This window comes from Botryllus schlosseri, chromosome 6 (assembly GCF_051294905.1).
Source record: "Botryllus schlosseri isolate E-star chromosome 6, Bs_hap1, whole genome shotgun sequence".
Lineage (NCBI taxonomy): Eukaryota > Metazoa > Chordata > Ascidiacea > Stolidobranchia > Styelidae > Botryllus > Botryllus schlosseri.
The window spans coordinates 24818437-24833583 of NC_137241.1; the positions used below are offsets into that span (position 1 = coordinate 24818437).

General features: G+C 40.1%; 1 protein-coding gene and 1 long non-coding RNA gene across 2 annotated transcripts; one reads left to right on the forward strand and one right to left on the reverse strand.

Annotated features, from left to right (window-relative positions):
• LOC145441751 (prestin-like) lies at positions 1 to 13735 on the forward strand. The gene is made up of 17 exons (XM_080319690.1): positions 1 to 498; positions 1828 to 1938; positions 1998 to 2149; positions 2219 to 2383; positions 2932 to 3111; positions 3207 to 3289; positions 3892 to 4039; positions 9031 to 9120; positions 9184 to 9285; positions 9351 to 9491; positions 9578 to 9712; positions 10284 to 10463; positions 10625 to 10688; positions 10768 to 10901; positions 10989 to 11043; positions 12325 to 12473; positions 13212 to 13735. Exons 1-17 carry the CDS (start codon positions 204 to 206, stop codon positions 13236 to 13238), a joined length of 2211 nt encoding a protein of 736 aa, XP_080175816.1. The 5' UTR covers positions 1 to 203; the 3' UTR covers positions 13239 to 13735.
• On the reverse strand, positions 7144 to 8581 carry LOC145441752 (uncharacterized). Its single transcript, XR_013915884.1, has 2 exons — positions 7804 to 8581; positions 7144 to 7362 (listed from the first exon to the last, which is right to left on the reverse strand). It is a non-coding gene; the product is annotated as an uncharacterized LOC145441752 (long non-coding RNA).
• Positions 13736 to 15147: the final 1412 nt, after the last annotated feature.

Below are 15147 nucleotides of genomic sequence, written 5' to 3' on the forward strand. Positions count from 1 at the left end.
GAATCGCGATGTGGGGTTGTTCCGCGTACCAAACGCTTTCCATGGTATCTCTTATAGTCGAATAGCTTGGCGTAACATAATAGAAAATGGCCTGACAAGTTTCATGTACAGTAAACAGGAGAGTACCCAGTGACGCGAAAGGAATCCATGGTTTAATAACGTTCTTGATCATTTTGTCAGGTTATCTAAATTCCATTTCTGCTATGACTAACCATGACAGTGGCGACAGTCGAAGTTCTATTCGTATTGACCGCGAAATTCTAACCGAGCATGACTTTAAATCCAAGTACGGATATGTGGCTTCATCAGGTTTATCGCTTAAAGATCAAATACTCAAAGTGATCACGCCGGAGGAAACAAGCAGGGTGAAATTCATCAAAAACTTTCTGTTCGGAGTGATTCCGATCTTGCGTTGGTTACCGAGGTACAAGCTGAAGAAATGGCTACTCGCCGATATCATAAGCGGCTTGACTATTGGCATTATGCAAATTCCACAAGGTGAAACAGTTTTCTACCACTTCTTTTATAATACGCAAATGTGCGAGAGTATATACTGCGAGCAACATCTAGCGTTCTAGCCAATAGTAATAGTAATCAAATATAGTAATCAAGGTCTCCATACATGATGCCATGAGAGATAAATTATGTCATCAACATGTCATTCAAATTTGCTATTTGTCGACCAAGTCGGCATTCAGAAAAATAAAACAGTCATCGTTCTTGACTCCCTGACAATTTACCGCGTGCTTCTCGCAGGACTGCGTGTCCGGGGGAAATATGCAGTTTACTTTGTTTTTCCTTGGCGAGTGCTTGTTTACGTGTTTCCTAGAGTAATGCAGAGGAAAGGGTGATGATATTGCTGGAATATTGAACTGGTTTTGCCAGAAATTTCACATTGACGAACGTGTAGGTGTCTCAGGAAGCACTACACGACTACACACCCATGAATGTGTATAGCTCAATAACGCGTTGTTGCTGTTGAATATTGTTTTCTTGACAAGTCCACGTCCAAATCCAAGTATATTTAGTCTCAGTTCAAATTTCCATAGGTTATAAATTGCTGAATGATATCAAATATAGCAAAGGCAAAAGTTGAAATGTGACGACGTGACATTCGTAAAATATATAGGCCTTGTACGAAAAGACATTTTTACATTCAGAAGGAGTAGGAAACCGTTTTCGCAACACCGTCTCATGCAGTGCTTCTGAACTATTCTTGTTACATAATAATCAACGCCTTTAGCTAACGTAGTGATCAAATTTACCGTCAATGTACGCACAATCGTACATATATTGGTGCTGATTAACAACAAATATTAACGGAATATGTCAGTTTTATTCCGTTTATTGAATGGCATCTTTCTAATGACACTATATGCTTTTGCAACACGTACTCATTGCCTTGTAGTTTATTGAAATCCACTGCAGAAGATTTTGAGCGAATTTTAATTTTTGTTGCATTGAATCAGTATGTGAAATGATGAAAAATCTTGGTAAGTGTTGAATGAGTGAAATGGGGGGCTATATATAGTAAAAAAGATTCAACAGGAGATTAAAACTGATTTTAATTATTTTTCAATGGTTTAGTTCTTTGGTTGCTTAAATTTCCCCTGAATATTGTAAGTTTACCTCCAAGGGGCAATTAGCCAAGGTTAAATATCTGCAGTTGCAAGGTACTCCCATCTGTCCTATACGGACGAGACGTGAACAATGACCAAATTACAGATATCCGGCTACGTATAGTGAGTTGTCGTACATCTCCACATCATATTTACTTTAAAATCGATGACGAAATTTACTATCTGTAGCTATTTTATTACATAACAGGAATGTCTTACGCTTTACTAGCCGGTCAACACCCCATCCACGGACTATACAACGCCTTTCTACCTGTGATACTATACACAATACTCGGTACATCTCGGCACACGTCTATGGGTAACCCACCGTTTTGAGTACACCTAGCGTATTGTTTTATATTATACTGGAATCATCAGGAACGTTTGCGTTGACAAGTCTCATGCTCGGGAATGCTATGGCAGGACTAGCCCCAGATCCAGTGGAGCAGACGGAATCATCGTGGAGTGAAGTTTACGAAAGGAGAATCCAGCTCGCTACCGCGATCATGTTTATCAGTGGAATATTTCTGGTAAATTGATGAATTCATTAAGAGATGAAGGAACATGACCATATACTTACCGCGCCTGTGCGTTCATAGTTTGGGTTGAGCATTATCAGAGTGGGAGCAGTCGTCAAATACTTGTCCGATCCAATGATATCTGGATTCACTTTTGGCGCTGCTATTCACATCGTGGTATCACAATTCAAGAGTCTGGTCGGGGTGAGAACAGGAAGCTACGCGGGGCCGTTAAACATAATATGGGTAAGCAAGCTTATTAAATGAGAAAGCAATAAGTTATGCCATGCAAGCAGGGTTGCTATGCCGTCCTTGTTTATAAGATTTGTCTCTTTTAAGGGTGATGTCTTATAAACCTGCATTGCCCTTGTTGTAATATTTGTCGTTTTTTACTTGAGATTTTTGTTTGTCTTATATTCAGTGCGAAACGCAGATCACAATAGTTGCGCGAACGAGGGCTTTCAACAACTAGACGGAATGGCAATGAGGCAGCGATTAGGGCTGAAAGAAAGTGATGACCTTCAGTCACTAATTTACAAATTCCGTGGTTAGGCGGCCGGGAGTTTTAATTGCCCCTAGTTTTTCATTCATGTCGATAGATGGCAAACCTCTGCATACATGGTCAATGGTCATGGTCAGCAATTACAGCGTTCAAGGCTCATGAAAAATTTGTTAGCCTTCAGTCAATTTTGATTACGGTTGATAGCAGCCGTGCATTGCGTTTTATTATATAACATTATTTCTCATCGCATGATTATTAATCTGTCATCCCCCCAATGAATGAACCTTTTCAGATTCTGAGGGATCTTTTCCTCGCCCTGGCTAATTTGGACGAGGCTGGAAAAACAAAAACTATAGCCACGGCAATCATATCTGCAATATGCATCCTATTTCTTGTGACACTGAAGGAATTAAATCTGAAATACAAAGAGAAGATTCCCCTCGGTCTGCCCATCCCTGGAGAGATGTTAGTGGTACGTTGGTTGTGTCTGCTTTCTAAAACTAACCAATCGAAAACAAAGGGTCATAAATATCCATTTATATTAAAGTCGTTAATATTGCTTTGCAGGTTATTATCGGAACGGCTGTATCATACGGCGTTGACCTGTCTGGTCGTTACGGCGTTTCGATAATCGGTGAAATCCCGAGCGGGTATGTTTCGTTTTTTTACCGATCATCTCGTTCCAATCCTGATATTAGTTCACTTTAACGACAACTCATATCGAATATATAATTATGTGCCAATGCCACAATGTAAACACATGGGTGCATGGACAATAGGTATATATATCAGAATTCCACCTTGGCTTCGGGTACAAATCATACCAGCGGGACTTTGTGGTATATAAATGTATGCCTTCTTGGGACAGTACACGAAAACAGATTCATTCCACTACAGCCCTGAATCACATCTTTATATTAAATGGTGCAAGTACCTAAATTACGGCAACTGGAACTGGTGTTAAATCAAAATTTCGTATCGAAAGGGACTTTATTCACCCCCTGAGGTACGGAGGAAATCGGTTGATTGCACGATGTTCGTTTACTTTAAAGTCTGTGTAACGCTTTTGCTTTTCTGTGTAACGATTTATTTTGTTTCGAAAAACAATAGTTATCCCTTACTCACCTTGCATAAATTATATATCATTCGCAACTGGATATTATTGATTGCATTCCAACACTTCTTCTTGAATATTATTAAAGCAAACATTGGCCTATACCGCATTTGTGACATCATAAGGTATTCATTTCAGAATACCAGCCCCCAAAGCTCCCGCATTCAATGAAATGCCGTCGCTAGTCGGATACGCTATACCAATTGCAATTGTTGGATATTCAGTTTCTGTATCGGTAGCAAAGATATTTGGAAACAAGTTTGGATATGAAATAGATGCTAACCAGGTAAGAAATTGCTTTAGTTCAACTTACTGAGCGGTAATGCTCAACGCTAATTGTTGGGCCATGTAAGCTGGAATTGATATGGTGAGTGTGGGACGAAAGTTATTGTAGCATGCAGACAGTGTGAAGAAGTGACGTACGGTGAGGTTCATGGCTGGTGAGGTACTACGCCCCCCAAACACGTAGAGTACCTGATAAAGGTACACAAATATGTGAATAACAACACCAGCAAGAGACACGGGTAAGGGAGAGAGAGAGTGTTCTCTGCCTGTTAGCCGTCGCAATTCTACATTCTACAATACATATTTAAATATTTTCCTTTAGTGAAATTTTCAGTTATTTAATGCAGATTGCTTAACTAAAAGGATGAAAAGAAAGACATAAAAATATTTTATTTAAGTTGCAAATTTCGGTTTTATATTCTCTACTGTCCGTTCTATCTTCTTTTTTACAATATTGAAATGGGCATCCGCAAAACTAAATCTGTCACTCACAAAATCAAGGCTAGATTCAAGATTTTAATTGGCGATGCAGATTTCCGTGGATTAGGATTCGAAAATATATAAAACCTACAAGGTTAGCTGATGGAGTTGGCTTCCTGTTTCATATCACATTAGCCATCTTCACACGCAAGCTATCTAGGATACTCCTCGTCATCTGTTCCATGTAAGCTGTGTCTTACAGAAACCTAGAAGTGGGCCGTGCTACAAGTTGGTAGATATGGAATCAAACATAGAATATCGACCTGGTGTAAATGACTATTGCAGTCGGAAACACCATAAAGGCCACAAATAACGACAACGACTTTGTGGTTGTTTGACTAAAGAAAAAAAATGTCATTTTTCCGGCTCAGCTCCCAAAATAGCCGCATAGGGGCGTTAACTTAAGTTCTGATTTACTGTATCACAGTCGAATTTTACTTTTTTTTAAAAAAAGAGGACAAATTCTTTAAAAAGAGGACACTTTCAAAAAATTCAAAAGAGAGGACAAATCCTTTCAAAAGAGAACGTATGGTAACCCTAAATGTAAGAAGCTATCACGTACCACAATTTAACGTAGCTATGGATGGAAAATACATAACAGCTACATCAGTAAGGGAATGTATTTGCTCCGCATTACGTATTGGCCATCGTTACTATACAATTCACACAACACTGTCGGTTTCCGAAATCGATAGTGCGTTACACTGTGCTGTCATTGTCCGATTGTTAGCCAATAGTGAGTGAGGCAGATTCGGTTGTGTCTCACCTGGCTATTGATTCGTAATAAAGCCGAATTTGGCCTTTCTTGGCTATTTTGACGGGGGTTCCGGTGCTTTAATATGGTTAATATTCGGATTTTCGGAATCGGTGCGTCAATAGCATTTGATAGATACCAGTCATTACGCATTCTGAGCTGTTTATGATGAACTGCATTGCCGCATTGGCGGCACGACCCGCCCGTGTCTAACCTGTGTCTCATCTCTCCTTTTGCGTTGTATTTTTGAACAATAAATATGAAAATTGGTGATGTTGGATGGAAAAATATTCAAATTTAGTTATTAATGAACATCGTCGGTAAATATCAATAATCATTGAAGGTTTTCACAGTTTTCTTTGCTCACCCAGGCGACAGGTGAGGCACTGCCTCACTTGCCTCCCCTGACCGCACATCACTTGCGTACAGTTTCGGTATTTCAAAAATTCGTGTTGACTGCGGTAATTAATGTATGAGTGCTAATGCGATTAGCTCAGGCAGTGAGGCAACAACTACAGAACAACTACAATCTCCGAGAATATATTCTCTACAACAGGGTCAACAACGCGCGGCCCGCGACCTGATTTGAAATTTCGGAAGAACGCTTAGTAAAGCATTTTGAAATTGATTTCAGTTTTAATATATTGTTGCTGTTGTTCAAAGTAAGCTATTCTCCTGTGCCCAATTTCACTATTCGTCACTAGCTGATACGACTTCGGCGATGGTAATATCATTCCATGGAGGAATAATTTGCTGATATGAATGGGCATATTGCCTGGACGTGCAATGGCCCACCACTGCCAAGACCGAGACGCTTAGAAAACGACTTCGGGCTTCCCCAAAGACCAAGCTTTACGAGGAGATAGTTTTCCAGCAAGTAGCCTATATCGTGTCTAGCTGACCCCAATATCGATTCTTCAGTCCAGGGGTGTCCGATCTGCGGCAGTAGAAGGAAAATTATACGGCCCTCGACACTTAATTCGATTAGGATGTGTTGGCGGCCGTCAATATGCAAATTAAATTTAGGAATTGACTCCCAAATCTTTCAGAGGGGACTAATAACAGTTGGGAGTAAGTAGAAAGGGGACTAATAACAATTGGCCCAGCCAAAGATGTAGCACAGCATTAATAACCTCCTTAAATTTTCGAAGATGATCATGATTTTTTGTTGTATTTGTATTTCTTCAATAAAATCTAATTTCTTTTGTGATAGCAATACCCGTCGCCGATGTTAGAGAGCCACAGCGTTGTACTGACTTAAAGTTATCAAAACGTGGCTGTTAAACTCCGTTGCCTATTTTTGTCTCGATATTGAAGTCATGCGGCCCGCGTCCTCGACAAATTTTGAAAAGTGGCCCGCGACCCGTTTTGAGTTGGCGACCCCTGCTCTGCAACAACGACTGTGCAGTGTGTTGACAATACAGCAATCCAGATATTTTGCGTTTCGCCTATCACGTTACGGATCACACAATTAATCATACGATATATATATATACGGTCACAGTCACAAACCTACGGAAAAAGCTACTGCACTGAAAAAAAAATTTACCTCGATTTACCGCGAAATGTCTGGAAGCAGGGTGGCCAGCCACTTGGCAGTAATATAACATTACCGTCACTCAATGTAAATTCAACTTACAACCGTCCGGTAATCTAACTTTACATGCCAGACTGTAATGTTACAGTCACCTCTGGTATATTCAATCTACATTTTCTTCTGTGTACATTTACCACCGAGACTGTAATTTTACCGCCTTACCTACCTACCTACAACCCTACATGCTGTCCTTGTAAATCAGATTACACGCCAGCTTGTAAATTCACGTCTCAGCCTACATCCATACCTATCCCAAAGCAACGCGATGCCAAAATACCGCAAAAGTTTCTTCACGCTCTCAAGACGACATTAGGACAACTGTATATTCATTCATGATTCACGATGAAAAAGTATTGCTGCTGGAGGTTGTTTAGGAGTATATAGCACGAGTGGTCCCAAGAAAAGGTGAATTAATTCCAACGCCGGATAAACTTCCAATTGTTTCTTTGTCTCGTCTTCATTCCTTCTGTGTGACTAGTATCTTGCAGTTCCACTAAAAATAATTCATGCGTAAGTCGCTATACTAAGCCAAGTTGCTAACCTAGACATGACTTATAAAGACCAAGACAAATAGGCTAACAAAAATATAACAAGTTTTGAAGTACCGGTACTGGTACATTGTGAGTTGATGACTCCTCATTTGACATGATATAGCAGAGCTTCATGACTTAAATGATCAATGTATTGAAAGAAAAGGTGCCTCATTTGATGCGGCATGTGAGCCAAACATCGAGCAGTGGATGAAAACATATCTAAGCTATGACCCGATAAATGTCAATAACAAGCTAACAGTTTCAACTACTACGCGGCAGAGTATGTGGTGTCGCAGGTCCATTATACAAGTCGACTAATATCCCAAAACAGAACTGAACCAGGTGGTGTGCACAGTCGTAGATATTCACGGTAACTAATACTATACCGTAGGCTACTGTACCTTTTACGATGCGTATCCCATTCATCAGTCCTGAGAATCTTCAACGAAAGTCTCTACTTTCTTCAATCACAAGTCACAAGCTTCGCACCGTCAGCCTTTGCATGCCCAAAGCTCAATATTAATGGCCGACCAGTCGGCTACTCGGCTCGACACGCAGACGACTTTGAAATAAGTGATATTCATCCGCTCACATATGCCACCAATAATATTTACTGTCCACGTTATAATGTTCAATCCAGTTTGGTTTTTCATACAGAAACATCTATCAACACCTATAGTCCCTTTCTTTTGTATCTAATTTCGTATATATTGATATTTATTGCTCCACGTGTGGTTCCCTACTTACTTACCTAACCGGACGCTATTTGTGATGTCACAGTTGATTGTTGGTTGTTTACTACGAATCTCAGAAAAACCTGCAACGCGCAACCTAAGGTAACCTATTATAGGTCCCCGTGTCCGCCATTAAGAAATGGTCAACTGAGCCTGCTGCTGTGCTGATATTTCTAGTTTCAGGAATAAGATTATATATCCTAAACTGATTTTTGTAACTCATTAGCCCTATCTGTTACAACAAATCTAACCGCTGAGAGCGACCGTGTAGCCATAGCCTTATAATATAATGTATATGGTGTAACTACATTGTCAGCTGCTTCTTGCACCCAACTATGCACTATACCGAAATTGGTACTAGGGTCAACCAGTTCCGTGTGACCTAATCCTGTCTCGCGAACGAGGTTGAATCAGGTCAAATCGCAACGAGAACGATATTACAGTGACATGCACTTGCACGTATCCACTGGTTGCTGGGGCTTGGAAGCTTATCAATTTTGCCAATAGCTTGGTAAAATGCCGTAGCGAGTAACTGTCAGTAACCTTGCGAAGAAATTCTGGTAACTTGACTTAGCAGCTAAATTAATGTAATATTACATATCAAAATGTAAAATGACAAGCTACACGCTGCTATTGGCTGCGACCGGTAATTCGTTGTAAAATTTACAGAAATTTCTTTGTAAATCTACCAGATTTTTTTGTGTGTGTCTGAGAGCTGGCAGCTACTGAAAGGACAGCAGTATTGGATTCAGACAGCGTATATTCTGTGATTGGTGAATTGAAAGCTTTCAATAACAAATCATTTCCCAATTTTAGTATCACATCCAAGGCCAAATGCAATCTAACTGGATTTAGTTGATAAATTTAATTGATGACTTTCTATATTTCTATCAGGAACTTGTCGCGTACGGAGTTAGCAACACTATTTGTTCGTTCTTTTCGTGCTTCATAGCTTTCCCGTCCATGTCAAGAAGCTGCGTGCAAGTGAGTACAACGAATGCGTAAACATATTGCGTTCACTCACAACTAACACTACGCACATTGCAGGTGGAAAGTGGAGGAAAAACGCAAGTAGTTGGACTGGTGGCTTCCCTTATTATTTTGTTGGTTTTGCTCGCAATTGGACCCCTGTTCAGCTCAATACCACGGGTAAGTATTAGCAGGGTGAATGATTGCTTCTGCGATCCTGATTTATAAGCGAAATATCACCGCAGGCTTGTCTCGCTGCTATCATTTGCGCCGCTATGAAAGGAATGCTGAAACGCGCCTTGGATTTAAAGGTTCTATGGAAGGTCAGCAAACTGGATTTCGCTTGTTGGATAGTGGCAGCTATGGGAACAATATTTCTAGATGCGGTAAGATTAAAAAATGCTCGGAGACGTTTTGAAATCTGTATGCTGCTACATAACGTGCAGGCATGACAGTTATATTTTTCATTCAGGTATATGGCCTTGTCGTTGGAGTCAGCTTTACATTGATGACTATCGTCTTCCGCACACAGATTTTCCCCAAGGAATCATTGAGTAGGGTTGGTGACACTGAGATGTATCGAAAAACATCTGAATACAGTGACCAGGTATTACAATATACGATATGATTTTAAATATATGTACAGAAGCCCACATACCCCGAAAACGAGGCCCCTCATCTCCCTGAATAGTATTAAAACCAGGGAGAAGGTATTTTTATATCCATGTTAACGTTAAAACCGAACTTAACTTTCTGATTGTGGTATTGGCTCCCGGATCTCGCTACGCCCATCTCCAAGTAAGGGGTGGCGAGATAGCGCAGTGGTATAATCCGCGGCTGCAACACCAATGGGTGCGGGTTCGAGTCCGACCGAGGTCGACTTCCGAATTCCGATACCTAAGTGTTGGAGGTTTACCTAGGCTCCTCCTCGCCACATCATCCGCGTCAGCGGTGTCTTACAAAAGCCTAGAGGTGGGCCGTGCTATAAGTCGGCAGTTACGGAAAATAAAAAGAATATCGGCCTGGTGTAAATGACCATAGTAGTCGACAAACACCATGAATACCACAAACCAACCAGTAAGGGTCGTTGTGAAGTGATTTTATTGACTCGGCTTGTTAACCAATCCATCCATAATGTTGCGTATAATCGTATCCTCATATTTCGTCGTCCCTCCCAGCAGCCCGTTGAATCTACCATCCGAATCGCAGCCTTCCGCGGCCCGATGCATTACGTGAACAAGGACACATTTCGGGAAACGGTGAAGAAAGTATCTGGTGTTGATCCTATCGTAGAATTTGCCAAGAGGAGAAAGGCCGAAAAGAAGAAGGCAAAAGGAGAGAAGGAAATGCAAAAAGAAGTAATATATCCTGACTATTTTTCCTTGCGAGAAGCTATCCGATCGTGAAATGTCGATATATCTTTGACTACTTTTCCGTGTAACGTCAATTATTATATAACACAAAGTTTGATACTTGCCTCTTACGCAGTAGAATTCAGTATAAAGATTTATATTTCAAGGCGATGGGTGGAATGATTATAACAAATGGAGCCATAAGCACTTCTTTCACACACTCCACGGCAGGTGAGAATATGCAATATACAACATGGCTTCGGAGAAGCCATCTCAGCGTTCAATCATTTTCGCGTTTAATTGGTATTAGGTGACTTATCGAATGACAACGTTGGCAACGTAACGTTGCCGGTTGAAGATATTTGCAAGGATTTGGACTACCTCGTAGTTGATTGTGCGCAGATGTCTTTTATGGACTCAGTGGGAGCTAAAGTAATTGCAACGGTAAATATAATTATCGGATAAATAATTTAACATTACTACCCGCTAGCACGTGTTCGCATACTCAAACAGTGGTTTTCTCATTGGCAGGTTACTGATGATTACCAGAAAATCAACGTCACTATACTTCTAGCGTCATGTTCAGGTATGAATTTCAGTCTAGCGGACGATATTTAATATTTGAGGACATTAGATTGGGAGATTTGGACCGGGTTAGAATGAATTGGTTAACCTATCAAGGGCGGCCAACCCCGTGGCCTTCGAGAAGGTTTTGAGTGGCCCGCGAGGTAACTTTCGGAACTAGTAACAACATCGAAAACTAAATTACTCCGGTAAATTATTGTGAACTTGCTAGCTAGACCAACAGAAAATCTGTTAGTCCGACTGCGAACTTTGAGATGTTGATGACTAAAATATCAGTTCTGACGTATTGGCGTAGCCAGCGGCCATTCACATTTTTCGTAGATCTTCGTATATGACCATAAAGTAGTATATTTCGTGGCAGATTTTTTGACTTGATATTTTTCTTAGCGATTTATTGACACTCGATTTCTTGCTTTTAGTATTGACGCCCCCTTCCGGAAAATTGAAAATTAAAAATATGCCCGATTTACGGAATTGAGTCTAACTATATTCGCAATTATGGGAGAACGTGTCGTCCAGCATATGATTTTTCGTCTGAACTCGCAGAACGATCGTCGGCGATGAAACCTTTGTGCAAAATGATAGACGCATGTTCAGTGAAATCTTCGATATTGATATGTCCAAGCGCCGATCAATCATGTCCTGGCCAAATGAGCCCAGCTGTATACAGAGGCATCTCACAATATATATGCAACTAACATTATTATTGACGGAATTCATTCATCAATTTTGAAAAAAAAGGTCGCGCTTGGCGCGGCTACGACATATTCACAGAGTTTTCAAGAAATAGTTGTTATCGATTTTTATGCGTAGTAATATACAAGTACTATTTTACCGTTACTTAATCAGGTTCGCACCAGTCGGACGACTAAAATGGACACCAAAATTTCAGTGGCCCACGCAGTGATTCGTGAATGTCATGTGGCCCTTTGACCGAAAAGTTGGCCACCCCTGACCTATACCGTTTAATATTTTTTCCACTTTAGGTCATTTAGCATTCTCTGATTTCGGTAAATCCTTCATTTTGAATACATGCGTAAATTCGAATAAATTAAAAGTTATTTGAGGCGCCTATTCCTTTAGTGTTTTCTATGACCAAAAAATTGGGGACTCCAAATTCGAGTTTCTTATCTCCCCGTCATTTCCGAGTGAATATGCGGCAACATACGTGGTATTTAGTGCCTATTTACTTGTTGAATCGTCACATATCCTCGCGATATCGTTATAGATATTAATACTCATTTTATTGGCAGTGAACGATATCGTATTTGTGCAACTACAGGTGACATCAATAATATGCTGTCGCTTTCTGGATACTTCGAAAAATTTGGAAATGACAGAAGTTTCATATCGGTTCACGATGCTGTTTCCTACTGTCGGAACAAGATCAAGACCCATGATTTAAATTCTGTCACTGCAGAATTAAATGAGGTAATATATGCTCATTACCAGTCGTCAAGGCATGCTAACTGGATGAGGGGGAGCAACTTTTAGAATAGATGGACCTGGTGTTGATGAATAAAAGATTTTGCAGGCCGTGTTCCGAATCAAGAAACTAGTCGTGTAAATATTCACTTGTACTAGAAATTTACAGTAATTGGTGTAAACTAGAAGTTACCGGCACATGGGAATACTGAGTTTGACGAATTCGCTAATTCCTTGGACTTCAGTTGCTATTGAAGTCGACGTGGCGTCTTTGGTTGATCACATATGTCAAAAATTATTTTTCAACTAGTACACAAGTCGAAGTCCTATCTAGAAACTTAAGATTGGTTTGATTCAAACACAGATTTCTCGTTTTGATGTTCCTGATCGAGATCCGAAGATCGATAAAATACATGTACAATATGCATATGTACGATTTTTACAAGTGCACTCACTCCCAGGAATATTGGACATCTCTCTCATATGGGTAAACTAACAAAACTTGGACTCAATAAATAGCGAATAAAATTTGTCAATGTTTTCGGATTGTAATATTCCTTTTTATTTTTCCCACTCCCATATGTAGTATACTGGTAAGCATTTCATTGTAATTAGACTTTGGCAAATGTAAGATTTGTTTGCATTGCTTGTCTAACTTCTATATCCAATGAATGGCTGATACAATACAGCAAAAACCGATGAACTAGATTCAACTGCATCTTATACAGAGATTTTTTCTTGCAGGAAACAACAACCACATTTATGAAGTGAGAAGTGGATGGTGTCTGTTCTGTGTTCTGTGTTCATCGTTGTGATCGTTTCCATTGAGCAAGGGTCTTTTCGAACAGCGACACGTCCAGCGATGAAAAATTACGAAGCCGGCAAACGGACTTTTTTTCTGTACCAACGCCTTCCACGCGACCAAAGATTCTATGACTATGATTGAAATTGCGGAGAGGGACGACCAATTACGTCAAAATTTGACACCGGGTCCCCAAGAACCCGAACGCCGTTGCTAAGAATTGTTAGTTAGTATAGTTGTTCACCTGCACATCAACTGTTTCTAATATCTGTAGCAGAAATCTATATTTCCAGCTAAATTGTCGATCATCCAGCGGTGCTGATGTTATTTAATACTTATGTATGCAATATAAAGTATATGCACGCCATAGTCTAAATTATACATAATAAGGTCAAAGTACTTTTCATGACGATATTGAGGACGAATGAAATTTATTGCAAACAAATATTGCATATTTTTTCGAAAATCGTGGCAAGTACTTACTCATCATATTTGGTTGCTTTGTAGAGCCGATAACAGACGACGTATAGACACTTTTGAAATTTGCAGCTCTCGGAACTCCGTTATGCTTCAAGTTACTGGCGAGCCTTGTATGTGATAATTAAGTACCTGACGGGTCGGATCCCTGAATCTATACATTAATCGCGGATTTATCCACCTATACAAGGAATATATCGTATTTAATCTAATCTTTAAGGTTAAAGCATAGAGACTAAAAGTAGTATCCAAAGATTTTATTAATGTAATATACCTCAATAGCTGTTGAAGTCAATGCGACCAGACTTGTACAAACTACTGAATTTTCAAAAAGCGCGACTAGAACTATAACTAGAACTACTCAATTTTTAAGACTCGCAACTATAACTATAACTCAGGGGTTCTCAACTTCCCTTGTATAACGGGCCGCATTTTAACAGCAAATGACGTTGCGGGCCGCACAACATTATTTCCATGTATTTGTGGGCTACTAGTCAATCTAGGCTACTGTAGCCTATTTACCAGTCGTATACAGCCGCATGGTACATTTTTATGCATTCTAAAGCAGTGTTCGTAAGTTTTCAGTTGTTGTTTTCTGTGAGAATATTATCTTCCAGCGGCGCAAGTATAACCCGTCATTGAGCTTGTATTGTATCAGTTGCCAAGTTGGTATATCCATCTTCAAACCCTTCCCTAGAGAACCGAAATCTCTGTTTCAATACTTGAGCGAGCAAGTATATAATTACGGTAACTTTTTCGTTACAAAGGCCATTATCACATTGAGCTCTCAGTGATGTGAGAAGAAGTCTGGCGTTCGGGTCATTTCTGAACAAATCAATCAACTCTACTCCTTTTCTTCCATGGCTGGAGCCCTGAACTAATATTCGTACAGATAGGAGTCAGCTTTGTTAAGTTGATGTTTTTCGCTCGGCCCTCCCAGCGTATGCCATGCCAGCATTTCTACTCTGATAAAAATCACTCAGCTAATTATAGCTTTGCAGTGTCTGTGGAGTCAGTGGATTCGTCCGATGCTATACTAAAGTTGTTTACGCGGCAACGTATTTCAGAACATGCGATGAAAGATCGACTGACATTGCTGTTACTGTTTTAGTTACGGTTCAATCAGACAACTGTAGCTTCAACATTTGTCAGGTGATGTTGTCCTTACTGTTAAAGTCTGGAAGCAGCGAAGATTCGCACAGTATGTTTAAGTTTTATTGAAATGACACCTTCTCTGGCAAATTACATGGATTTAGCGATATTCCAAGCAATTTTGAACCATGCGTCCGTAACATCGTCGACAATTTTAACAATGCCTCGGAATATGGATTGGTGGGCTTGACACCTATCTAGCAATGTTTTTCTAACATCAGGCGATACGTATAACTTCAGAAGAAAGTG